The sequence below is a fragment of the Schistocerca piceifrons genome, chromosome X, assembly GCF_021461385.2.
Source record: "Schistocerca piceifrons isolate TAMUIC-IGC-003096 chromosome X, iqSchPice1.1, whole genome shotgun sequence".
Lineage (NCBI taxonomy): Eukaryota > Metazoa > Arthropoda > Insecta > Orthoptera > Acrididae > Schistocerca > Schistocerca piceifrons.
The window spans coordinates 293,982,138-294,009,166 of record NC_060149.1 but is presented as its reverse complement, the minus strand read 5'-3'; the positions used below and the strand labels follow the sequence as shown (position 1 = coordinate 294,009,166).

At 38.9% G+C, this 27,029-nt stretch overlaps 1 protein-coding gene across 1 annotated transcript in view; it reads right to left on the bottom strand.

Annotated features, from left to right (window-relative positions):
* The window catches only part of LOC124722066 (serine/threonine-protein kinase 16), a 112,113-nt gene extending 87,357 nt beyond the window's left edge, over positions 1 to 24,756 (bottom strand). The window contains exon 1 of the mRNA XM_047247265.1: positions 24,548 to 24,756. Within this exon, the coding sequence (XP_047103221.1) occupies positions 24,548 to 24,624 (77 nt within the window). The 5' untranslated portion in view covers positions 24,625 to 24,756. The remainder of the gene's footprint in view (positions 1 to 24,547) is intronic.
* Between the last annotated feature and the right edge of the window lie 2,273 nt (positions 24,757 to 27,029).

The following is a 27,029-nucleotide window of genomic DNA, read 5'->3' as shown; positions in this document are numbered from 1 at the left end:
TTTCAACACTTTTAGGAGATATTGTGGCTACTGAATTCGAATATGAAATTAGGTTTATCTAATTAGCTCCATTTTATATGTTGATCAATCCTTCAGTGTTTTGTGTAGGCGCAAACATATGACAGCATAGCACTGATATTTTTGTCGTGTAAAGCGTATGTAATTGGTTATCACAAAATAGACCCATACACATAAACATAAATTTGTGTTTTTCTTTGTGCAAGTAAAAAAAGAGTTCATCCTGCAGTCTGGGTGAACCAGCCAGATGCCTTCTATTACATATGCAGTGAATATATGCTGCAAAAACAAACAAAAAATATCAACGACTTTGTGTGGAGTGTTTGAACGGAAAAATGGAGCAAAAAAAAAGTTAACAATCTGATGTGCCAACAGTGTGGAGAGAAACCAAAAACCACCATGAAAACTGTTACATTTGTTTAGTGAATGTGAAAGGGTTCAATAGGTACAACAAACATATGAGGGAATACCCAGATTTGGAAGATGATCTATGCCACATAGTGAAGATGTCCTGATACCATTGTTTACTGCACTGCCTGATGTACATTTGTCAGACAGAGACGAAATGCAGTACACAGATGGGAGCAGTGGAAGCAAGTATGATGGATGTGCAACAAGTCAACAGTCTGCCAGCAAGGACTGAATGATCCAGTACGAGACATTAGTCTGTCAAAGCAAGTCATCGAAGCTCTAACTTTCAGACTAAAGGAAAAGAACTGTCCAAAATTAGTAACTTTCATATGTTGGTTTTTCTAGTTCCATTGTGAAGTTTTTTTCCCAAGCACATACAGCTCTACTGTATGGTTAAATTATGATGGCATCCTCTAGGGTAAAATTATCCATAGATAAAATAGTCCCCCATTTGGATCTCCAGATGGGGACTACTCAGGAGGACATCGTCATCAGAAGAGGGGGGGGACCTAGCATTCTACAGGTTGAAGTGTGGAATGTTAGAGACCTTAACTGGGGGGCAGGTAGATCAGAAAATTTAAAAAGGGAAATGGGTAGGTCAATGTTAGATACAGTGGGAATTAGTGAAGTTCGGTGGCAGGAAGAACAGGACTTCTGGTCAGGTGAATACAGTGTTAAAAATACTAAATTAAATACAGGTAGCTTAATGCAGGAGTAGCTCTAATAACAAACAAGAAAACAGGAATGTAGGTAAGCAACTATGAACAGCATACTGAAAACATAATCATAGTCAAGATAGACACTAAGCCCACACCCACCACAATAGTACAAGTTTATATGCCAACTAGCTCCACACATGATGAAGAGATTGAAGAAATGTATGATGAGATAAAAGACATTATTCTGATAGTTACGGGAGATAAAAATGTAGTTGTGATGCGGGACTGGAATTCTATGGCAGGAAATGAAAGGGAAGGAAAAATTGTAGGTGAATATGGACTGGGAGGAAAGAAAGGAATGAAGAAGCTGCCTGGTAGAATTTCGCACAGAGCATAATGTAATCAATAAAACTTGGTTTAAAGATCATGAATGACGGTTTTATGTGTGGAAGAGACTTGGAGACACCGGAAGGTTTCAGTCTGATTACAGCATTAGGCAATGATTGACTACAAAAGGGAAAGGAAAGGAAATAGTGAAAACAACAGAGGATCAAATATGTAAGGAGACAAGGCCTAGTAGAAATCCCTGCATAACACAAAATATATTGAAGTTAACTGATGAATAGAGAAAATATAAAAACGCAGCCAAATGAAGCAGGGGGAAGGGAATACAGACCTCTAAAAACGAGGCTGACAGGAAGTGCAAAATGGCTATGCAGGAATAACTTGAGGACAACTGTATGGATTTAGAAGCATATTTCAGTAGGGGAAAGATAGATACCACCAACAGAAAAATCAAAGAGATCTTTAGAGAAAAGTGAAGCAGTTGTATGAATATTAAGAGTCAGATGGAAAACCAGTACTAAGCAAAAAAGGGGAAGCTGAAAGGCGGAAGGAAGGATTGTGTAGAGAGTCTATACAAGGGGAATGAACTTGGAGGTAATGATATACAAAGGGAAGAGGATGTAGATGAAGATGAGGTGGGAGATATGATACAACACAAAGAATTTCACATCGGACTAAAAGACCCAAGTCGAAACAAGGCCCATGGAGTAGGTGATATTCCATCACAGCTATTGATACCCTTGGGACAACCAGCCATGACAAAATTATTCCATCCTCTGTGAAAGGTGTATGTCACACGCAAAATACCCTCAGACTACAGGGCGACCGTAATAGTTCCTATTCCAAAGAATTCAGGTGCTGACAGGTGTGAATATTATCCAACTATTTGTTCAGTAAGTAGAATGGAAGAATGGAACAAAAGAAGCCAACCATGAGAAAGATTAGTTTGGATTCTGGAAAAATGTAGAAACAAACAAGGCAATACTCTCCCTCCAACTTATCCCAAAACATAGGTCAAGGAGAGACAAACCTATGTTTGTAGTGTTTGTAGACTTGGAGAAAGTTTTTGACAATGTTGACTGGAATAGAGCCAGAATGAGATTTTCACTCTGCAGCGGAGTGTGCACTGACATGAAACTTCCTGGCACATTAAAACTGTGTGCCGGACCGAGACTCGAACTCGGGACCTTTGCCTTTCGCGGGCAAGTGCTCTACCAACTGAGCTACCCAAGCATGAAACAAGCCCCATCCTCACAGCTTTACTTCTGCCAGTACCTCGTCTCCTACCTTCCAAACTTTACAGAAGCTCTCCTGCGAACCTTGCAGAACTAGCACTCCTGAAAGAAAGGATATTGCCGAGACATGGCTTAGCCACAGCCTGGGGGATGTTTCCAGAATGAGATTTTCACTCTGCAGCGGAGTGTGTGCTGATATGAAACTTCTTGGCAGATTAAAAGGTAGGAGACGAGGTACTGGCAGAAGTAAAAGCTGTGAGGACAGAGCGTGAGTCGTGCTTGGGTAGCTCAGTTGGTAGAGCACTTGCCCGCAAAAGACAAAGGTCTCGAGTTCGAGTCTCGGTCCGGCACACAGTTTTAATGTGCCAGGAAGTTTCATATCAGCGCACACTCCGCTGCAGAGTGAAAATCTCATTCTGGAAATATCCCCCAGGCTGTGGCTAAGCCATGTCTCCACAATATCCTTTCTTTCAGGAGTGCTAGTTCTGCAAGGTTCGCAGGAGAGCTTCTGTAAAGTTTGGAAGGTAGGAGACGAGGTACTGGCAGAAGTAAAGCTGTGAGGACAGGGTGTGAGTCGTGCTTGGGTAGCTCAGATGGTAGAGCACTTGCCCACGAAAGGCAAAGGTCCCGAGTTCGAGTCTTGGTCAGGTACATAGTTTTAATCTGCCAGAAAGTTTCATATCAGCGCACACTCCGCTGCAGAGTGAAAATCTCATTCTGGAAACATCCCCCAGGCTGTGACTGAGCCATGTCTCCACAATATCCTTTCTTTCAGGAGTGATAATTCTGCAAGGTTCGCAGGAGAGCTTCTGTAAAGTTTGGAAGTTAGAAGACGAGGTACTGGCAGAAGTAAAGCTGTGAGGACCGGGCGTGAGTCGTGCTTGGGTAGCTCAGATGGTAGAGCACTTGCCCGCGAAAGGCAAAGGTCACGAGTTCGAGTCTTGGTCCGGCACACAGTTTTAATCTGCCAGGAAGTTTGACTGGAATACTCTACTTGAAATTATGAAGGAAGCAGGGATAAACTACATGGAACAAAAGCCTACTTACAACTTGTACAGATACCAGACAGCAGTTATAAGATTTGAGGGGCATGAAAGGGAAGCAGTGGTTGAAAAGGGAGTTAGACAGGATTGTAGCCTATCCCTAATATCATTCAAGTAAAGCAAACCAAAGAAAATTTTGGAGTAGGAATTAAAGTTCCGGGAGGGGAAATAAAAACTTTGAGGTTTGCCAATGAAATTATAATTCTTTCAGAGACACCAAATGACATGGAAGAGCAGCTGAACAGAATGGACAGTGTCTTGAAAGGAGGATGTAAGATGAACATCAACAAAAGCAAAACAAGGGTTATTGAATGTAGTTGAAAGGAATCAGATCATGCTCAGGGAATTAGATTAGGAAATGAGACACTAAAAATAGTAAATGGGTTTTGCTAATTGGGCAGTAAAATAACTGTGGCCACAGTAGAGAGGCTATAAAATGTACATTGGCAATGGCTAGAAAAACATTTCTGAAGACAAGAAGTTTGTTAACATTGATCATAGATTTAAGTGTTATGAAGTCTTTTCTGAAGGTATTTGTCTGGAGTGCTTTTTTGTGGTGCTACAGAAGAACTCTGAAGATTAGATGGGTAGTTTACATAACTAATGATGGAGTACTGAATACAATTGGGGAGACAAGAAATTTGGCGCACAACTTGAGTAAAAAACAGGATCGGTTGATAGGACACATCCTGAGACATCAATGCACCACCAGTGTAGTATAGGAGGGCAGTGTGGAGGGTAAAAATTGTAGGAGACCAAGAGATGAATACAGTATGCAGATAGAAAAGGATGTAGGTTGCAGTAGCTATTTGGAGATATAGAGGCTTGTACAGGATAGAGTCACGTGGAGAGCTACATCAAACCGGTCTTTGGACTATAGACCACAACAACAATATGTACAGTTGCATTAGTATTGCAGTCAATCTGATTAGTGGTCCCATTAAACAGAACCAACCTATCGTCGATGTGTTTATCACCACATCAGCTGTACCCTTATACTTCTCAAAAAATTAATTCCGTATGTGGGATGATGAATTGGTTTTTATGTGAAATCTGTTATGGTGTGCCGCATTGAGGTTACCTCAATGTAGTCATAAGTACTACACTGTATTATACACGGTGATTCAAAAAGAATACCACAACTTTAGGAATTTAAAACTCTGCAACGACAAAAGGCAGAGCTAAGCACTATCTGTCGGCGAATTAAGGGAGCTATAAAGTTTCATTTAGTTGTACATTTGTTCGCTTGAGGCGCTGCTGACTAGGCGTCAGCGTCAGTTGATGCTAAGATGGCGACCGCTCAACGGAAAGCTTTTTGTGTTATTGAGTACGGCAGAAGTGAATCGACGACAGTTGTTCAGCATGCATTTCGAACGAAGTATGGTGTTAAACCTCCTGATAGGTGGTGTATTAAACGTTGGTATAAACAGTTTACAGAGAATGGGTGTTTGTGCAAAGGGAAAAGTTCTGGATGGCCGAGAACGAGTGATGAAAATGTAGCACGCATCCAGCAAGCATCTGTTCGCAGCCCAGGAAAATCGACTCGCAGAGCTAGCAGAAAGCTGTAAATTCCACAATCAACTGTATGGAGAGTCCTACGAAAAAGGTTAGTTATGAAACCTTATCGTCTGAAATTGGTTCAAGCATTGTCTGCAGCTGATAAGATTAAAAGAATCGATTTCTGTGATTTTATCCTTGCTCAAATGGAAACAGATGAATCTTTCGTTTCAAAGATTGTGTTTAGTGATGAAGCAACTTTCCACACTAACGGGAAAGTCAACCGTCACAATGTCTGTATATGAGGCACTGAGAATCCGCAGGAAACAACTCAGTATGAACGTGACTCGCCTAAGGTGAACGTTTTCTGTGCCATTTCAGCCAATAAAGTTTTTGGTCCCTTTTTCTTCGAAGGTGCTACTGTAACTGGACTACAGTATCTGGAGATGTTAGGGAATTGGCTGTTCCCTCAGCTCGAACAAGAAGCACAACAATTCATATTTCAGCAGGATGGAGCGCCACCACATTGGCACTTATCTGTCCGTAATTACTTGAACGTCAACTACCCGAGGCGATGGATCGGCCGCCAGCCAGCCCGTGACAGAGCACTTCATCACTGGCCTCCAAGAAGCCCTGATCTTACCCCCTCCGATTTTTTCTTATGGGGGTATGTTAAGGATATGGTGTTTCGGCCACTTCTCCCAGCCACCATTGATGATTTGAAACGAGAAATAACAGCAGCTATCCAAACTGTTACGCCTGATATGCTACAGAGAGTGTGGAACGAGTTGGAGTATCGGGCTGATATTGCTCGAGTGTCTGGAGGGGGCCATATTGAACATCTCTGAACTTGTTTTTGAGTGAAAAAAAACCTTTTTAAAGACTCTTTGTAATGATGTATAACAGAAGGTTATATTATGTTTCTTTCATTAAATACATATTTTTAAAGTTGTGGTATTCTTTTTGAATCACCCTGTATGTTTAACCAACAATTTTGCAATTTGGTGCATTTTTTTTTTTTTTTTTTTACTTAAATATTGCATTCCATCTGTGTTTAGTATGTTTATAGGATGTTTGATAGTAACTAAAAATGCTGAAACTGGACAATATCAAATAAAATGAGAATTGTACAGCCCATAACACATAATGTTTTCTTTTGAAAACTATACCGAGCTGTGGATTCACATGTCAACAAAATTTTCAAGATGTTTTGTTGGCAGATGGTACAAACATTGTGATAAATAGCAAATCAAGTATGTTTTAGAAAGGGTGTTTAATGAAATGGGTGTGTGTTTGTGGGTTAGGGGCACTCAAAGATGAGGTTACCAGTGCACAATTGATGAAATTTTCAAGGACATGGCCGCCTCCATAACCAAATGGTGAGTGTCGCTGCCCACAGTGCACAAGGGCCCAAATTCAATCCCAGTACCTACTCAGATTTTTAGTGAGCTGGAACAGCCTGGTACAGGTCCGCTCAGCCCTTGTGAGGCCAAATGAAGAGCTGCTTGATTAAAGGTGCAGCAGCATCATCATGGTTCATCTACTGGCAATAACAGCTGGAGTGATTGATGACATGCTATTTCCCATAGTCATTGATCACTCCCCGTACTGCCTTGGAGAACAGGCCTAAGGCCTAATGCATGAGTGGTGTTTCATTACTTTTACATTAACAAATGGTTTGTTGCCAATTCTTTGTTACTACACTTTGAAAGGGTATATTATATACAGCTCATAGCTTGTACGGGGTTTGCTCGAAATATTTGTCTATGATATGATGGCAAACAGATATAAGAGGTTGATAGTGTTAAATTCTTGGGATTACAGATTGATAATAGATTCAATGGGGAGGAGCATATCACAGAACTGCTGAGCTGCCTAAATAAATCATTATTTGCAATGTGGATGTTGTCAGACATAAGTGATACAGAAATGCTAGCATGCTCTGCTTATAATGTACTATGGGATACTATTTGGAGTAACTCACCCAAGCAAGCCAAGGTTTTCCAAGGCAAAAACCCTGCAGTACAAAGCATTTGTAGTATGAACTCAGTGATGTCCTGCAGAGGCATGTTAAAGCAACCCCGAGGACACTAACTGTAACCTACTAATATACAGTATTTATTGCTTAATGGAATGTGTTAATTAAACTGATAGCTCAGTTCATGGAACCAATACTACAAATATGAATAATGAACTTGTGAATGGTGCATGAGAAGAATACCTCGGTATTAGCTCAAATTTCTTGAATTTTCTTGTCATGGTCATTCCATGAGATGTATGTGGGAGGAAGTAATGTGTCGTCCGACTCTTCCCAGAAAGAAATCTCTCAAAATTTCAATAGTAAGCCTCTCTGTGATGGAAAATGTCTCTCTGGTAGCATCTGCCACTGAAGATTGTTGAGCACCTCTGTAACACTCCCCCACCAGCCAATCGATCCTTTGACAAAATGTATTGCTTTTCATTGGATCTCTCTCTCTCTCTCTCTCTCTCTCTCTCTCTCTCTCTCTCTCTCTCTCTCTCTCTGTCCTACTTGGTAAGAGCCCCAGATTTATCAACAATACTCAAGAATTGGTCAAACAAGCACCTTGTAAGCCACTTCTTTCATGGATGAGCTCCTTAAGATTCTTTCCGTGAATCTCAGCCAGACATCTCCTTTTCCTACTATTTATTTTAGGCGGTCATTCCACTTCAGGCCCCTCTAGATAGTTACTCCTAAATGTTTTCCAGAAGATACTGTTTCCAGCACTTCGTCATTCTGTAAATCAACACTGTCTTCTGGTGTTGCTACTTTCTTACAGACATTTGAATAACCTGTGAATGGTCTTAAAGAACTTCTGATGCTTTCTACATCATTTTTATATATTGTGAACAGTAACAAAATATCACACTTCCTTGGGGTACTACAGAAATTCCTTTTACATTTGTTGGTTTTGTTTTGTTAACAGTGACATATTGAGTTCTATCTGCAAGGAAATCAGGTCTGATACTCAGTAAACTCATATTTTTTCACTAAATGGCAGTGTGTGATGGTGTCAAATGCCTTCCTGAAGTCAAGAAACATGGCATCAACCCGAGCGCCATTATCTACCGTGCTACGGATCGCATAGAGGAACAGCGCAAACTGTGTTTTACCGGATCTCTGTTTGTGGAATCCATGTCAATTTTTTCAAAGGAGATTTTCGTTCTCCAAAAATGTCACAATTCTTGTGCAAAAAACATGTACCATAATTCTATGACACCTTGACATGAACAATATATGCCTATAATTATGTGCGCCTGTCCTATGACCTTCCTTGAAAATGGGAATGGCCTACAATTTTCTCCATTTGCTAGGTACCTTTTGTTTCTCCAATGAACTACAATAAACTGCTGTTAGAAGGGGAGCAAGTTCTTTCACACAATTTTTATGGAATCTTACAGGTATGTCACCTGATTCCACTACTAAGCAATTGTTGTTGCTTTTCTATTCCGCGATTGGTTATCTCAATATCTGCCATTTCAAGGTTCGTAAAATGATTGAAATGGAAGACTGTATTATGATCTCCCACAGTGAAACAATTTTGTTAGTTCGTTACTTAGTTACATTCAAGTTCCACAAATCATTTTGCATGATAAATCGTCATGATGTGGAACGAGTCTTTTTACATTCATATTGCAAATTAATTTGTACATCTATTTGTACTCTAAACATTATGATATAATTATTATTAATTTCCCCCCCTGAAATGAAAACAAGATATACAGATTGAGTTAGCAATTCCTACCCATCACCTTTTACTCTTTACAAACATAGAAATTCTTCTATGGAATAGAAGGAGCTGTCAAGGAGAAAATTTTTCAATTTATTTGCAAATTTTACCTTGCTGCCTGTCAGACATTTTATATCACTGAGTAAGTGGTCAAAAATTTTTGTTGCAGCGTTGGGCACCCCTTTCTGTGCAAAAGACAACCTTAATGTTGAGTAATGAATGTCATTTTTTCTTCTAGTATCGTAATTATGGACCTCACTGTTCCTTTTGAACTGTAGTGGATTATTTCCTACAAACTTCATGAGGGAATAAATATACTGTGAATCAGTAGTCAGAATGCCCAACTCCTTAAACAGATGTCTCCAAGATGATCGTGTGTGAGCACCACATATTATTCTTACAGCACGTTTTTCGGCAATGAAGACCTCTTTTCTTAAAGATGAGTTACCCCACAACATTATTCCATATGACATTACTGAATGAAAATAAGCAAAATATGTCAATTTACTGATTTCTCTCTCACCAAAATTTGCTATGATTCTAAGTGCAAATGTGCCTAAACTAAATAATTTTAGGAGTACCAAAATGTGTTTTTCCAATTTACATTCTCATCAATATGGGCACCTAAGAATTTTGAAGTTTCCATCCTATGTATTATTTCATCACCATGTGTTAGATTTATCACTGGTACAGTATCCCTAGAGGTGCAGAACTGAATAAGATGTCTCTTTGTGAAATTCAGGGTGAGACCATTTGCAGAAAACCAATGATATTTCTGAGAACTTTTTCACCATTTCTTCCATTTTTGTATGTATACTGGGAGTGACTACAATAGTGATGTGTCTGCAAAAAGAACTAATTCTGCTTGTTGTGCATTAGATGGTAGATCATTTACATAGCATATATGAGAAACAGTAGTGGACCTACATAAGAATGAGCCTTGGGGAACACCATAGAGATTTCTCCCCAGTCAGAATTATGTCCCTGGATTCTGTTGGTTGAATTACTACTAAGTACAACTTTCAGCATTCTTTTGGTTAGGTACGACATGATCCATTTGTCGGCTATACCATCAATCCCATAATACTTCAATTTATCTAGGAGTATACTATGATTCACACAATCAAATGCCTTGAATATATCACAAAAAACACCTACCAGTGCTATTTTGTTATTTAATACTTGTAATATCTGGTGTTTGAACATGTAAATGGCATTCTCCGTAAAGCAACCCTTCTGAAACACAAACTGTGATTTGCTGAGGATATTATTGATGGCAAGGTGAGATACTATTCTAGAATACATCACCTTCTCAAAAATTTTGGAAAATGATGTTGGCAGTGAAATAGGTCAGTAGTAACTGACATCTCTCTTATCACCTTTCTTAAAGAGGCTTTTAACAATGGCATATTTTAGTCTCTCTGGAAAAATGCCTTGAGTTAGTGATGCATTACATATTTTGGACAATACTGGGCTTATTATATGGGAACAAATCTTTAGTACTCTACTGGAAACATCATCAAAACCAGAAGAGCTTTTATTCTTGAGAGAATGTATGAACCTCTTGATTTCAGAAGTAGAAGTTGGTGGTACATTCATAAAATATAATTTTATGAGAGTTACTTCTTCAACAAATTGCTACGATCTTTCTCTTGAACTGTTGGTCCCTGTGTTTTCTGCTATGTTTGAGAAATGATTATTAAATACATTTGCTACCTGTGACTTGTCATTTATGACCATACCATTCAATTCAATAGTAATGTTATCCTCTTCTGTGGTTGGTTGCCCTGTCTCTTGCTTCACTACACTCCATATTGTCTCAACTCTATTGTCAAATGTACCAATTTCTGACATTATGTGCATGTTTCTTGATTTTTTCATAATCTTTCTTAGTAATTTTGAATAGTTTTTGTAGTGAGCAGGGTCTCTACTTGTTCTTGCCAAAAGACATATTTCCCTTTTCCTTTCACAAGACACTTTAACCTCCTTAGTGATCCATGGTTTTTACATGGCTGTTTAATGTTTCTTCTGATTAGCTTATGTGGAAAGCTATTTTCAAATACTGATATGAATTTATCATGGAATAGATTAAATTTTATATTGGCATTTCATTCTTTATAAATTTCATACCAGGTTGTTTCTTGTAAACTACTCTTAAAAATATTTGCCCTGTAGTCATTAATGATTCTGACTATTTCCACTGAGGTGTATCCACATTGTAGGGCACTATGTCATTTATCCTGACCAACTGTGCATCAAGATCAGAGAGAGCATTTCTTACTGTGTAAACAGTTATTTTCTTGCTTTGTGCCACATCAAAGACAACATTATCAATTATGGACCTACTGTCTTTATACACCCATGTTAGAAAGTTAACTATTGAGATCAAATTGTAGGATCCAAGTAAGGTTTCCAGATCATTTTTTCTATCAGAATCCTTTAGAAAATCTACACTGAAGTCACAACAGACAACTGCTTGCTGATGTCTGACAGACAGCACAGTAAGGAATCCAGATTCCTCATAAATAATTCAAAATTTCCCAGTGGGGATCTATATACTGTCACAATTAAAGGTGAACTGTTTTTCAGTATTAATTCACAATCACACACTTCTATGTGTTGATCGCTACAAATACGTGTCAACACTTTTGAACTTGTATTCTGTCTTAATATATGCAACACATCCTCCCTTTCCCATATTAGCTCTGTGTGAGTAAGCTGCTAGACTGTAATCCTTTATATGTAACTTATCTAACCCTGTGGTTATGTGGTGCTCAGACAGGCACAGGATGTCTCTCTCTTCCTCTAAATTTTGCACACAGGCAAGAAGCTCTTCTACCTTATTACTCAGTCTTCTAATATTTTGGTGGAATAAGCTAACCTTACTTTTCTGTGCATTCTTGTGGGGCTCTTCTGTTATAGTGCCTTCTTGCAAAACAGGGTGTCTGAAACTTGATTCTAACCTAAAAAAGGTGTCCCTCCGACACCAGTAACCACAGGAATCTTGTATTGTGTAATGGTACCCCCCCCCCCCTCCCCCCGTACATGTTCAGCCAACCTATATTTCACTCTCCTACTCAGGTGCAGGCTATGTCTAGTATAACCCCATCTCACAATTTCACAATTGTAGCAACAGGCACTGCACTCATATGAGACTCCATTTCAGTCAGCAGTAACCTGCTTGACTCAGAGTTAACAAGGATCACAGCAATATTAACCCAGGCTGGTCAGGGTGCTGCAAGACCTCCATGAAACTCTCATTTGTGTGTGTAGTTGCTACTCCTATTTTATCCAGGTCATGCCTAATGCTGTAATTGCTGTTCTTAGACAGGCTATTTCCTGCTCCACCTACTATAATAACCTGATCCTCTTTGCCAAAATCCGTGCACAGTTTTCCTATGTCCTCTGTCACCTGGCTAAGGCTTCACAATACTTGTGACCTGGTACCCTGCTCCTAGCTTTTCCTGCACCATCTGGCCTACATCCCTCCCATGGCTACTAACTAGCACCAATATTCTTTTCTCACTACTCTCTTTTGGTATCGACCAACACCGAGTTACTGATTTTACATAAGACCAAAACCTCTTATGATTTTAAATCATTTAAGTCATTGATCGCTTATCTCATTGCTCTCCTTATGCTCATTTTTGCTTTATTTAGCTTTTGTTTGTCGGCTACAGTTTGACTTAATTTGGATCAGTGTTGAAGCTCTCTCTGTTTAGGAAGCAGTTTTCTAACATGGCTATTAAATCATGGTGGGTCTTTCCCATTCCTTACGACCTTGTTTAGGACATACTTGTCTAAGGCATATTGAACAATGCTTTTGAATTCTTCCCATTTGTGGTCCACATCATCATCTCCAGCACCGAAAATTTGATGTTAACTACTCAGATACTCTGCAATTTGTATCCTGTCACTCTTGCTAAGCAAACATATTTTCCTACCTTTCTTAACAATCCTTGCCTCGTAGTCATAATTGCTATTACAGCCTTATGATCACTGATGCTTTCCTCTGTGTTAACTGATTCAATACGTTCAGGTCTGTTTGTTACTTGTTCTCACATGTTACACTTGAAGTAATTTTCACACAAAACATTTAGGATAAGGTCATACAAATATCTGTCCCTGGCACCAGTTTTGACTGCATGACTCTCTCAACATATACCTGGCAAGTTGAGGTCAACCCCCAATTACAATGCCATGATCAGGAATGTAATTAATGATACTGTGCAAGTTATCTCTAAAGAACTCAACCAGTACAGTTCCTGGACCAGGCAGTCTATAAAAGCATCCAATTACCATTTTTGGCTGACCTATGATTTATAACTTCAACCAGATTAGTTCACATTTGGAATCTGTGATGACCTCGCAAGATATTATCAAATGCTTTTGCAATAAATACACTGCCACCATTGGTAAATAACCTATCCTTATGATAAATACCCCAATCTGAACTTAGGCTTTTCTTGTCACTCACTTCTGGTTTCTGCTCTTTCCGTTCCTATTACCATCTGGGCAACATAGCCACATAGCCTTCAGTAAGTGACACTAATTCTGGGATCTCTTCTTGAATGCTCCGGGCAGTTTCCTAATATCATACTAATCTTTTCTATATCTGATCTGTGAGGAGAAGTATTCTCTGAGAACATTGTGGCTGATGTATCTCCAATTTTGGCAGGCTGTAGTTCACCCCTGACCTAATAAGGGCAACCCTATGATTCTCCATCCAATAGCAGAGGTCGAGAAATTTGCATCCAATACAGTCACAGAATCGCATCCAATGACACCACTGGCAGAGGAAAACATGATGGTTGGTTGGGCCAAATTAGTCCATCTAGGGCCAGAATGTGGAATTACTCTACAGTGGACAACATAGTTTACGTTAAACTGAAAATCTCTGAAATGAGTGACAAGAATAATAGAATCCTGAGGAGATGTCTTGAAATTCAAACACAGAGATGGTAATGTTAGCGATGTAGCAGTTATGCATGCAGTACTTGGTATCTGCAGTCACAATTTTCGAGCTACAATTTGAATTTACAGATGGGAGATAAAAAATGTAGTATTGTCCTAAGGCAAGGTGCTCGATAATTTTGCAGAAACGTGGTCAACTGTACGTAAATTCCTGGTGCTTAACAGAGTTAGGCAGTTAAAATGGATCTCCTAAAGCACATATCTTCGTTTATCACAGTATGTGCCCATCATGCTATAGTACTATACGAGGGTAATCCCAAAAGTAAGGTCTTGTATTTTTTTATAAGTACATAGACCTGTTAATTTCTACAATGGTTTACATCAGTTTACAGCTTGAACATTTAGCTATTTTTTGGCATAATCACCATTACTGTCAATGCATTTTTGTAGATGCAGTGGCAGTTTTTGTATGCCCATGTCATACCAGCTTGCCGCCATGCTGTTCAGAAAGTTATGAAGCTCTTCTTTCACCTCATCATCGAAGCTGAATTGCTGGGATCACAATTAACGCTGATAGGTACTGTGAGACTCTGAAAAAACTCAAACGGGCAATTCAGACCCTGAGAAGAGGAATGTTGAGCAAGGGCGTAGACATTCTCCATGACAACGCTCGCCCACATATTGCTCGGCAAACCATTGCTCTCCTGCAACAGTTTCAGTAGAACATACTGACCCACTCACCCTATAGTCCTGACTTGGTGCTCAGTGACTATCACCTGTTCCCTAGATTAAAAGAACATTTGGCCAGAAAGCGATTCAGCTCTGACGACAAGGTGAAAGAAGAGGTTCATAACTTTCTGAACAGCAGGGTGGCGAGCTGGTATGACATGGGCATACAAAAACTGCCACAGCATGTACAATAATGCATCGACAGAAATGGTGATTATGTCGAAAAATAGCTAAATGTTCAAGCTGTAAACTGATGTAAACCTTTGTAGAAATAAATAGGTCTATGTAATTATAAAAAAATAGGATACCTTACTTTTGGGATTACCCTTGTATGATGGCCAACCACACATGTCTGCTGGCTGTGGCTTGCTGGGCCACATTTGCACACTCTGCATACAACATTGAGTGGTGCAGATACCCGCCGGGGTAGCCACAACCCCCCATGTGAAAATGGCTCTGCACACAGCAGCAGCCACTAGACTCAAACCTGCATCTCAAATTGTAGGCAGCACTTTAAGTGATGATATTAACTTGGAAACTCTCATGGAAATTTGTGATGATGCAGAGCTGACAGTGCTGAACTGAGAAAGGCCACAAAAGACTGATGTTCTCCACGAAATTCACGCCTCCGGGACCAATGCTGAAAAGAAATAAAATTCCAAAAGGAGCTCATCTAAAAAAGAAACAGAGACTGGCACACAAGGATGCTAACGAAGTAGCACTGCCAATTCAAGAAAAGGCAAAATAAATTAGTAGTCTGCTGACCCAGAAAAATCCTGATTCAAGCCACTTTATGTCAGGACCGATGGACACTGATGCGACAGACACCCTCACAATGAGTACATACCACGAGGTGCCCTATGACTCTATTGGAAGCCTGTATCAACATCCTATGTCAGATCACTGTGAGCCTGAAAAAACAGAAGACACTTTGTACTGGACCACACAAACAGGGAACTGGCAGCAGCAGAAGTGGAAGAAACAGTCATGAATAATGACATGGCTGCAATCCCAGAATTTGTTGAAGATTCACTGTCAACTCAAAAAGAGAACCAATCATCTACAAAACAGAATACTCCCAAAGAACTGATTTTGGAACATTAGCTTGTGTTGGACTGCCTTGCAAGCAAGGACCATTAGCTCCCAACATGCACCTCAGAACATGAACCAGCCTTAAGTCTGTAGAACTGCTACTTTGAATATAAATAAGATCTGACCTTACCTGCAACTATACACATTTAGACATTATGTTATCTCAAGAAATAACTGAATACAATGCTATCACTAATCTGGGAAGTGGAGCAGATTTACATACAGCCTTTTCGACGAAAGAAGGGATTATGATAAAAGATGTGACAAAACTACTAGCCAGCAGAGGGATCACTGTCACCATTAGCCGTACACTGATAATCAATGTGTACGCTCCATCAGGAAGTAGCAATAGGCAATGCAGGGCAGATTTTTTTTTTTTTTTTTTTTTTTTTTTTGAAAGCACCAAGACCACATAATATTAGCAAGTGATTTCAATTGCACGCTATGCCCAAGAGATAAGATGCCTAACTTAAACAAATCTGCAGAACTGGAACATTTCATTCATGAAATGTGTTTAACTCATACATGGGACTTGGGAAAATACGCAAGGACAACACCTAGTTTCACACACATCACAAGCCACTCTGAAAGCCAGCTTGACAGAATTTATGTTTCAGAATATTTAATGACCAAGACCTACACTCCAAAGTTTGAACAACAATTTTCTTTGACCATGCTGCATGTATATGCACTGTAAACATGAGTAAGCAAGAAACATTTCAACCCAAAGGAACTCAGAAATGCTCATCGCCAAGATGAAAAATGTCAGCTTACCTTTAACACAACACAGAAGGAATGTGAAAGGAATTTAGCACACTACAACTTGATAACAGAATGGTGGCTAAAACATGTCAAACTTAAAATAATGAAAATGTTTAAAATTTGTGCAAGAGACAAAAATTCATAGCAAAAGAAAGCAACTGAATTTTATTTTACTTGTTTCAGAGCCTTATACAAATTAGACCCTGTCACAGACAATTATGTGCACATAAAAAAAATGAAAGCAAAACTTAAGCTACAGGAGTCAGGTGGCTATAAAATAAGGACCAGGTCACAGAGCATAATACAGGAAGAGGAACAATCCATGTTACATGACATCTGCAAAAATAAAGGAATGAAAAGGGAAAATAAGAACATATCTAAAGCTACATTATGGCACCATAGTCCAGCAGCAAAACAAAATAAAATATAATGTCTATGAACACCTGGAGGAGCTGCTGACAATGAACCATGCCAATGAAGGAATAAAGCAAGAACTAATACATAACCTGCAAGGAAAATGAAGCACAGCTGAAACAGAAACACTTACAAAAGAAATCAATGAACAGGAACTGGAATATGCTGTATCATGAAGTCCAAAAAATAAATCTCCAGGACCCAACAGACGGAGTGTGGAATTTTACAATGTATTTCAACAAATGAAGTTAAGCTATTATGTATGTGTAGTGAATTACTGGAACTAAATTTTAATCTTCCTAAAGAGCTCATGGAAGGAATCACTGTATTCATCCCTAAACATCAAGGAAGCAGATTAATTGATTTTAGACCAATTATGTTACTGAACAGTGACCATAAAAGCATGGCATGTATCATTTCCCACAGACTTAAAATGCTAATGAATGCAATAATTGGTTAGTACCAGTTAAGTGTAGACATCGACAGGAAGATCCTTCACTTCTTACGTTAATACAGAGACGGAATCACTACTACAGTGGCATAAAAATCAAGTGTGCTTTCGTTTCACTTGATTTTTCAAAAGCATTTGACACAATAAACCATCAATATCTTGTGAACACTGTGCAAGCTATATATTTTACTAACCTTATGCACTAACATCTCAGTACAGGTGTTACACTGAAGTCGGGCTTGGCTAGCACTTGGATGGGTCACTGTCCGGGTCTGCCAAGTGCTGTTGGCAAGCGGAGTGCACTCAGCCCTTGTGAGGCCAATTAAGGAGCTACTTGATTGAGAAGTAGCGACACCAGTCACGAAAACTGAGTACAGCTGGGAGAGCAGTGTGCTGACCACATGCCCCTCTGTATCTGCATCTGGTGATGCCTGAGGGCTGAGGATGACACAGTGGTCAGTCAGTACCATTGGGCCTTCACAGCCTGTTCGGGTGGAGTTTGTTTTTTATATATTTTCATTTTCCATAAATCTGTATTTTAATATCAAGAAGATCCTTGATTGTTGTAACATACATGGAAGGAACAACCTTAAATTTAAAAGGCACTAGAGATTCAATTTAGCTAGAAAACCAAACAGAGACTTCTGAGACAAGAAGGAAAAGACAATTTTGTTCTCTCATTTCCTTACAATGAGAAGAAAATTCATTCAGAAAAAAGTTAATGTCACTGCCTTTGGTGTAGAAGGACCCAAGTTCAATTCCTGGTGCCTCCTCAAACTTTTTCCAAGATACAGGGGCCTGGTACTAAGTCCGGCCAGTTGGAAAAGGCCTAAGGCCTAATGCATGAGTGGTGTTAGTTACTTTTACATTAACAAACCGTTTGTTGCCAATTCTTTGTCAGTAAACTTTTTTTTTCTGAAAGAACCAAGACCACATAATATTAGCAAGCGATTTCAATTGCACGCTATGCCCAAGAGATCAGATGCCTAACTTAAACAAATCTGCAGAACTGGAATATTTCATTCATGAAATGTGTTTAACTCATACATGGGACCTGGGAAAATACGCAAGGACAACACCTAGTTTCACACACATCACGAGCCACTCTGAAAGCAAGCTTGACAGAATTTATGTTTCAGAATATTTAATGACCAAGACCTACACTCCAAACGAGGTTTGCTCACAATATATGTCTATGATATGACTGCAAACAGATATAAGAGGTTGACAGTGTTAAATTCTTGGGATTGCAGCTTGATAATAAATTCAATGGGGAGGAGCATATCAAAGAACTGCTGAACTGCCTAAATAAATCATTATTTGCAGTCATATTGTTGTTGTTGTTGTCCACAGACTGGTTTGATGCAGCTCTTGCAACCTACATCCTTCTGAATCTGCTTAGTGTTTTCACCTCTTAGTCTCCCTCTATGATTTTTACCCTCCATGCTTCTCACTAATAGTAAACTGGTGATCCCTAGATGCCTCAGAATGTGTCTTACCAAACAATCCTTTCTTCTAGTCAAATTGTGCTGTAAATTCCTCTTCTCCCTAATCTATTCAGTACCTCCTCATTAGTTACGTGATCTAGCTGTCTAATCTTCAACATTCTTCTGTAGCACCATGTTTCAAAAGCTTCTATTCTGTTCATGTCTAAACTATTTATCATCCACATTGCACTTCGATACATAGCTACAGTCCATACAAATGCTTTCAAAAAGGAATTCATAATACTTAAATCTATACTCGATATTAACAAATTTCTCTTCTTCAGAAATGCTTTCCTTGCCACAGCCAATCAACATTTTATATCTTCTCTACTTTGACCATCATCAGTTATTTTGTTTCCCAGATAGCAACACTCATCTACTACTGTAAATTTCTCATTTCCTAATCTAATTCCCTCAGCATCACCTGATCTAATTCAACTACATCCCATTATCCTTGTTTTGCTTTTGCTGATATTACATCCCCCTTTCAAGACAATGTCCACTCCATTCAACTGACCTTCCAGGTCCTTTGCTGTCTGATATAATTACAAGTTGTTAGCAAACCCCAAAGTTTTTATTTCTTCTCCATGGATTTTAATACCTACTCCAAATTTTTCTTTTCTTTCCTTTACTGCTTGCTCAATATACAGTTTCACTCCCCTCTCAATCACTGCTTTCCTTCCGTGCCCCTCGACTCTTATAACTGCCATTTGGTTTCTGTACAAATTGTAAATAGCCTTTCGTTCCCTGTATTTTACCCCTGTCACCTTCAGAATTTGAAAGAGAGTATTACAATCAACATTGCTAAAAGCTTTCTCTAAGTCTACAAATGCTAGAAATGTAGGTTTGCCTTTCCTTAACCTATCTTCTAAGATACGTCATAGGGTCAGTATTCCTACATTTCTACAAAATCCAAACTGATCTTCAGCGATGTCGGCTTCTGCCAGTTTTTCCATTACTCTGTAAAGAATTCATATTAGTATTTTGCAACCATGACTAATTAAACTGATAGTTTGTTAATTTTCATACCTGTCAACACCCACCTTCTTTGTGATTGCATTTATTATATTCTTCTTGAAGTCTGAGAGTATTTTGCCTGTCTCAGACACTTTGCTCACCAAATGGAAGTGTCTTGTCATGACTGGCTCTCCAAGGATATCAATAGTTCTAATGAAATGTTGTCTACTCCTGGGGCCTTGTTGCGACTTAGGTGTCTCAGTGCTCTGTCAAATTCTTCACGCAGTATCATATCACCCATTTCATCTCCCTCTACGTCCTCTTCCATTTCCATAATGCCCTCAAGTACATCACCCTTGTATAGGCACTCTAAATACTCCTTCCACCTTTAAGCTTTCCATTCTTTGATTAGAACTGGTTTTCCATCTCTGCTCTTGATATTCATACAGGTTGTTCTCTTTTCTCCAAAGTTCTCTTTAATTTTTCCTGTAGGCAGTATCTACCTTACCCCTAGTGATATATGCTTCTACGTGCTTACATTTGTCCTCTAGCCATCCCTGCTAAGCCATTTTGCATTTCCTGTCAATCTCATTTTTGAGACATTTGTATTCCTTTTCACCTGCTTCATTTACAGCATTTTTATATTTTCTCCTTTCATCAATTAAATTCAATATCTCTTCTGTTGCGCACAGATTTCTACTAGCCCTTGTCTTTTAACCTACTTGATCCTCTGCTGCCTTTACTATCTCTTCTCTCAGTTACCCAGTCTTCTTCTATTGTATTTCTTTCCCCTGTTCTTGTCTATCGTTCCCTAGTGCTCTCTCTGAAACTCTTTACAACCTCTGGTTCATTCGGTTTACGCTGGTCCCACCTTCTTAAATGCCTACCTTTTAGCAGTTTCTTCACTTTTAATCTACAGTTCATAACCAATAAATTATGGTCAGAGTCCACATCTGCCCCTGGAAATGTCTTACAATTTAAAATCTGGTTCCTAAATCTCTGTCTTGCCATCATATAATCTATTTGAAACCTTAAAGTGTCTCCAGGCCCCTTCCACATGTACAACCATCTTTCATGATTCTTAAACTTAGTGTTAGCTATGATTAAGTTGTTCTCTGTGCAAAATTATACCAGGCGGCTTCCTCTTTCATTCTTTACCCCCAGTCCACATTCACCAGCTACTTTTCCTTCTATTCGTTTTCCTACTATCAAATTCCAGTCACCCCATGACATTTAAATTTTCATCTCCCTTAACTATCTGAATAATTTCGTTTATCGCATGATACATTTCTTCAATCTCTTCATCATGTGCAGAGCTAGTTGGCATATAAACTTGTACTACTGTGGTGGATGTGGGCTTAGTGTCTATCTTGCGTATGATTGTGTGTTCAGTACACTGTTCATAATTGCTTACCTGCATTCCTATTTTCTTATTCATTATTAGACCTATTCCGGCATTAAGCTACCCCTATTTGATTCGGTGTTTTTAACACTGCATTCACATGACCAGAAGTCTTGTTCCTCCTGCCACTGAAGTTCACTAATTCCCACTATATCTAACTTTAACCTATCAATTTCCCTTTTTAAATTTTCTAACCTACCTGCCCGATTAAGGGATCTGACATTCCACACTCCGATCTGTAAAATGCCATTTTGTTTTTCTAATAACGATGTCCTCCTAAGTAGCCTCAACTGGAGTTCCAAATCGTGGACTATTTTATCAGAATATTTTACCCAAGAGGATGAAATCATCATTAAACCATATAGCAGAGCTCCATGCTCTCAGGAAAAATTACTGCTGTAGTTTCCCCTTGCTCTCAGCCATTAGCAGTACCAGCACCGCAAGACCGTTTGAAAAGACTGCTGCCTCTCTTCAGAAACCATACATCCCTCTGTTGTGATTGCACCTACAGTACAGCTATCTGAATCACTGAAGCATGCAAGCCTCCCCACCAATGACAAGGTCCATGGTTCATTGGGGGAGCGGGGGTCATAGGTGATACAAAAATGCTAGCATGTTCTGCTTATAATGTACTATGGGATAATTTTCTGGAGTAACTCACAAATGCAAGCCAAAGTTTTCCAAGTCAAAAAGCATGCAGTACAAACTATTTGTAGTGTGAAATCAGTGATGTCCCGCAGAGGCATGTTCACGCAATTGAGGACACTAACTATAACTTACCAATATACTTATTGCTTAATGAAATGTGGCATAAATAATATACTTCTTAATCACGCCAACAGCTCACTTCATGGAACCAATACTACGATTACTGCTTAAAGATTTTAAGTAATTTACTTTGGGTCAGGAAGCTTTCCATTATTCATGAGTACACATTTTCAATCACTTGCGAGGAGTAATAAAAAATTAGTCTATAAATAAAGATCAGTTTCAAAGGAGCTTATTGGGCTTATAGGTGATTAACTCTTTCTACTCCACTGACGAATTCCTAAACTGAACCAGTTTATGTAAATACTGTTAACAATACCAAGTTATGTGTTACGTGAAATCTGACTTCCATTTTTCAGGCAGCAATGTGATAAATATAAGTAAATGGGCTATGTTTCAGTTTTCTTTACATATTCTACATTCATAAGAACCATTTCATCTACAATTTGCAGAAAATGGATTTGCATATCACTTTAAAAAAAAAGTAGTTGTCCCCAGGGAAAATGCTAATACCATTTCTAGGCCTCATAATGCCCTCCATTCGGCTAGGAATACAGTCCAAAATTTTCTTCAGGTAGAGCCATGCTATATCCAGCTGAAGCTGCTCACAGATGAATAGAACCCACAGAGCTACCAAAGTGAGCATATAATGATGGCTGTATTTTACCACTATTACAGAGGCCCAGGAATTTTCTACAGGACGGGTCAGTAGACCCATGATGCGATTCTCAAATGTTCATCAGACTAGAAATGTACACATGCAGTCCTGTTAATGCAGCTGCTGTCATCTTGGAAGATGGCCAGTGTCCACCCCATACTTATCATGGAGATATAGTAGAAAGGGAAACACCCAGGCATCAAGAATGCTGAAATAAACATTCTGGTTCACATTCATAGTAACTTGAATGACTGGACACAAAATACGGTATGAGAAACACCCCTAAAACATCACATAACCACATCCAGCTTGAACTATACTGCCAACACACTGTGGGTTAAATGCCACACAGGGCTGCCAATGAACTCAGTGCCTTGCATCATCAGAAAATAGGCAAAATTATGAGTCATTGGATCACACTATACGGCTCCTGTGAGCTACTGCACAGTTTCTGTATTGTTTGGCTTCATGCACCAGCTGCGAACAGTGGCTATTTGCAAGGTACCTATCTCCAAGTGTTTCATCAGGTCACTATGCTTGCCCGAAATCTGGTTGAGATGGACCTGCATTCAGTGAATCAGCAATTCCTGTCAAGCTGGAAAGCAACTGGCATCATTAGTCCACGAACATGTCTCTGCCACTTTTCAGTTAAGATATTTTATGACCACTGTTCTCAAGCCATTTTACATGGCTCCAAATGGTGCATCATTGTAGCAAGTTCCATAGTCTGCATTGATACCCCAGCAAATGAGGCAGCTGTGACATACACACCAATTCACTGCCATGACATTTATCAGCAGTGTTGTTCCTTATTAGTGCCTGCTACCAGATCTACGCCATCTACAGTGATCCGAAGTGACCTGTGTGAATGTTTAAGGAGGGAGATTAATATTTGATGCAGAGAATTTATATTATGTGCTGATCTGGTGAATAAACTTGTAGCCTGCATTTTTTGAGTGCCACAGCAAACAAATGTCCAGTCTGATGAAAGAATGGGTGATAAAATATGATATCAACTTATGTGCAAAGCAATGAAGAGGAATTCAAAATTTATTCCTCGCACATGAGGATGAATAAATTCTTTCAAAATTATTAATTGTGCCAGCTGATCTTTGCATAACTGTGGCAAATCTAGTAATCAGTCATTAGTGGCAATTTTCGATGCAATTAAGAGCATACACACAGCTAAAACACAGAGGAGCCTGGGTAGTTGTTAAGGCATAATATTATGATTTGTCACTTAAGTCTTTCCCGTCAGTTGCTGGAAAGGAAGAAGATATGCTTCATGAAATGAGTCAAATGTGGGAGACAAATAAAGAAATGACGGCAATTGTAGAACAAACTCTTGGGTTGTTCAAACTGTGAATTCATAACACAGAGGAAGGTACTTATGATTTGTGCTGAATTACTGTGATTATATTTCTGCAAATTATTTATGGTTTGGTCTTTTACTTTTTGATAACAATACCTTGATGAGGAGAGTATACGACATTGAAAAGAAATTGCAGCAATGCATTGTGTTATAAACGTATCTGTGAGAAGAACAGAGTATGTTTCGAGCGGCGTATTATTTTTTTATCTTTTTAAGTACTAGTGCTTTCGAACTGAGTAAAATTTGTTTTTTTATGTTTCTGTATTATACAACAGTTTGTACATTTCGATTATAGATGTATAACCATGATTTAAAATATGGGCATTGGAAAAATGCAATACACAGAAAGACTGCTGGTATTTTCCAATTTACAATGGACAAAACTGGTTGTGCGTTAGAGGAAGCGATTTTATACAGTTGTACGCTAGAAGAAACTGCAATAACTATATCATTGCTAAGTTTACATAGGTGCTCGCATGTTGATTATCTGCGGCATGTCGTTGTCTGTATGCTCATATAAAATATACATTTTCTCATTTACTGAACCAGACAACTGTACAAATAATCCTATTACGGCAACATACCCGTCTGCCAAATGTTCTTGGACAGTGTACGTCTTTCCACCGACGGCAATTTTCGTTCTTGAACAAGCACAGCCCATTTTTACCACACATTCATAAAAGATTTAAATTATTTGTAAAAATTACACATATTGTAAAATAATTACACATTTATCAGTAACGTGATGTAAACACACTACGTCACATGTCAACACCCAAACAAACACAAAGATAATCTCCAGTCTCTACAACTTTTTTTATTCGCTTCTATCATACAAACTTTTTCGCCATCACAAATAAATGAACTGGCACACATAACAAGGTAAAAAAATTTTTCTTCGTTATACGTACTGTTTAGGGCATACATTCTTATGTTTTCAAATGAAAATTATTGTAATCAGATTACAAAACACAGTTGGCTGCTAAAAATTCATTTGTTAATTAAGTTCTTAAGTTAAGTTCAATTCATTTTAGATTATTAAGTCTGCTTTCGCTAGAAACCGGGATATGGCATCATATGTACTCCTGGTTGAGTCTCCGTGAATTAGGATCGTACAAAGCGGCTGGCAGTGAGCAAGTCTTAAGAGCTCCTTCAAAAAGTCGACTCCGCCTTTCTCATTGAGTCTGCATTGAAATAAGATGTGATTTACGTCACCAATTGTTTCCTGTTCACATTGACATTAGGCTGACTCCGATTCTATGTAAGCGGGCAGGGAAAGATCCATGATTGAGGCGCATTCTCACAATGGACGTTATAATTTTCTTTGAGTGTTTGAAGTTCGCAAACCATGTCTGTCTTGGTATAAATGTCTGTATACGTGTATAGCTTTTACCTCCTGTTTGTTGGCTTTCATTCCATTCTTTCTGCCATGAGAGAATCGCTTTTTGTTTTACTTTTAGGAGGTATTTTGTGCATGGGAGTTTAATGTCGATATGTCTTCCACTGTTAATCGCATCTCTCGCTAGTTGAGCAGCTTTGTCATTGTATAGAATGTCGGAATGTGATTTGGTCCATACAAATTCTATAATTTGGCCAGTCTTTTTAGCTTTCTGGTATTGATCCAGTATATCGGGGGTGTATTTACTAGTTCTTTTGTCCCAATTCTTGTAACTAATGGATTTCAGAACGCTTTGAGAGTCAGTGATTATTACTGCCTTGGGGAGTTTGACAGATGTCGCATATTTGATTGCCTCTATAATAGCGAAAGTTTCAGCAAGAAATGTGGAAGAAACACTTGGTAGTTGAATCTTTCTTTCTTCTGCAGATTCTGGACAGAAGAAACCACACCAGGTTTGATTTTCCGTCCCCATTTTTGAGCCATCTGTACATAGTTTAAGATATCCTGCCCACTTTTCTGCCAGGTGCGATGTAGGTGAAAACTCCCCATATCCTTTTACTTTGCTGGAATAGTCGGCGTGTGTTACAGGAATATCGTGATAAGAGCTGTGACAGTCATATAGGAACATTGGATTGATGTGAATTAATTTTATTTCTTGTTCCAGAGATCCAACTGTGTTGGGTTCACGAGGACGTGGAACGAGTCAGTATTTTACAAGTACAATATGATAATCTTATAGCATATACAGACATTTGAGTACATAATTATATTAAAATTTATACAGTAAATTCTTTGATCAGCAATACAAGTAAAAGAAAATACATATTTTCTTAGAATCATTAAAGCACTACGGAAAACAGATACAGATAACAAACAGATACAGAGCTCAAGTTCAATAACATTCTTAGCGGCGTTATGTCAACTTGTATTATATAATATTAAAATTTTACAATTTATTTAATTAAAAACTCATCTAGACTGTAAAAAATTTTTTCTAGCAGATATCTTTTTAGTGCTTTCCTAAACTTACTCTTGTTATGACTCTCTGTCTTTATTTCAGGAAGAAGAGCACTGAAAAGTTTTGTAAAACAATAAACTGGTAGCCAAGGTCGCAGGAATTCTGTTTATTCCATGATTACCGGTTTCGGCGAAACTAAAGCCGCCATCATCGGATCATAGGACACATACAGGTTACAACATCAACTGTATGTGTCCTAAGATCCGTTGATGGCGGCTGTAGTTTCGCCGAAACCGGTAATCATGGAATAAAAAGAATTCCTGCGATCTTGGCTACCAGTTTATTGTTTTACAAGCATCTAGACTGCTCCCACATGAACACAATGTGCTCCCTACAAAGAAGAGTTTTGTTCCAGTGTAGTGGACATCCTTTTGCGCCAAGCTCAAATTTCTATGCTCGCTGTGTATGTGATTCTTCCTCTGTGTGCTACCGAGCGAGGTGGCGCAGTGGTTAGACACTGGACTCGCATTCGGGAGGACGACGGTTCAATCCCCCATCCAGCCATCCTGATTTAGGTTTTTCGTGATTTCCCTAAATCGCTCCAGGCAAATGCCGGAATGGTTCCTTTCAAAGGGCACGGCCGGCCCCCTTCCCCGTCCATCCCTAATTCGATGAGACCGATGACCTCACTGTCTGGTCTCCTTTCCCA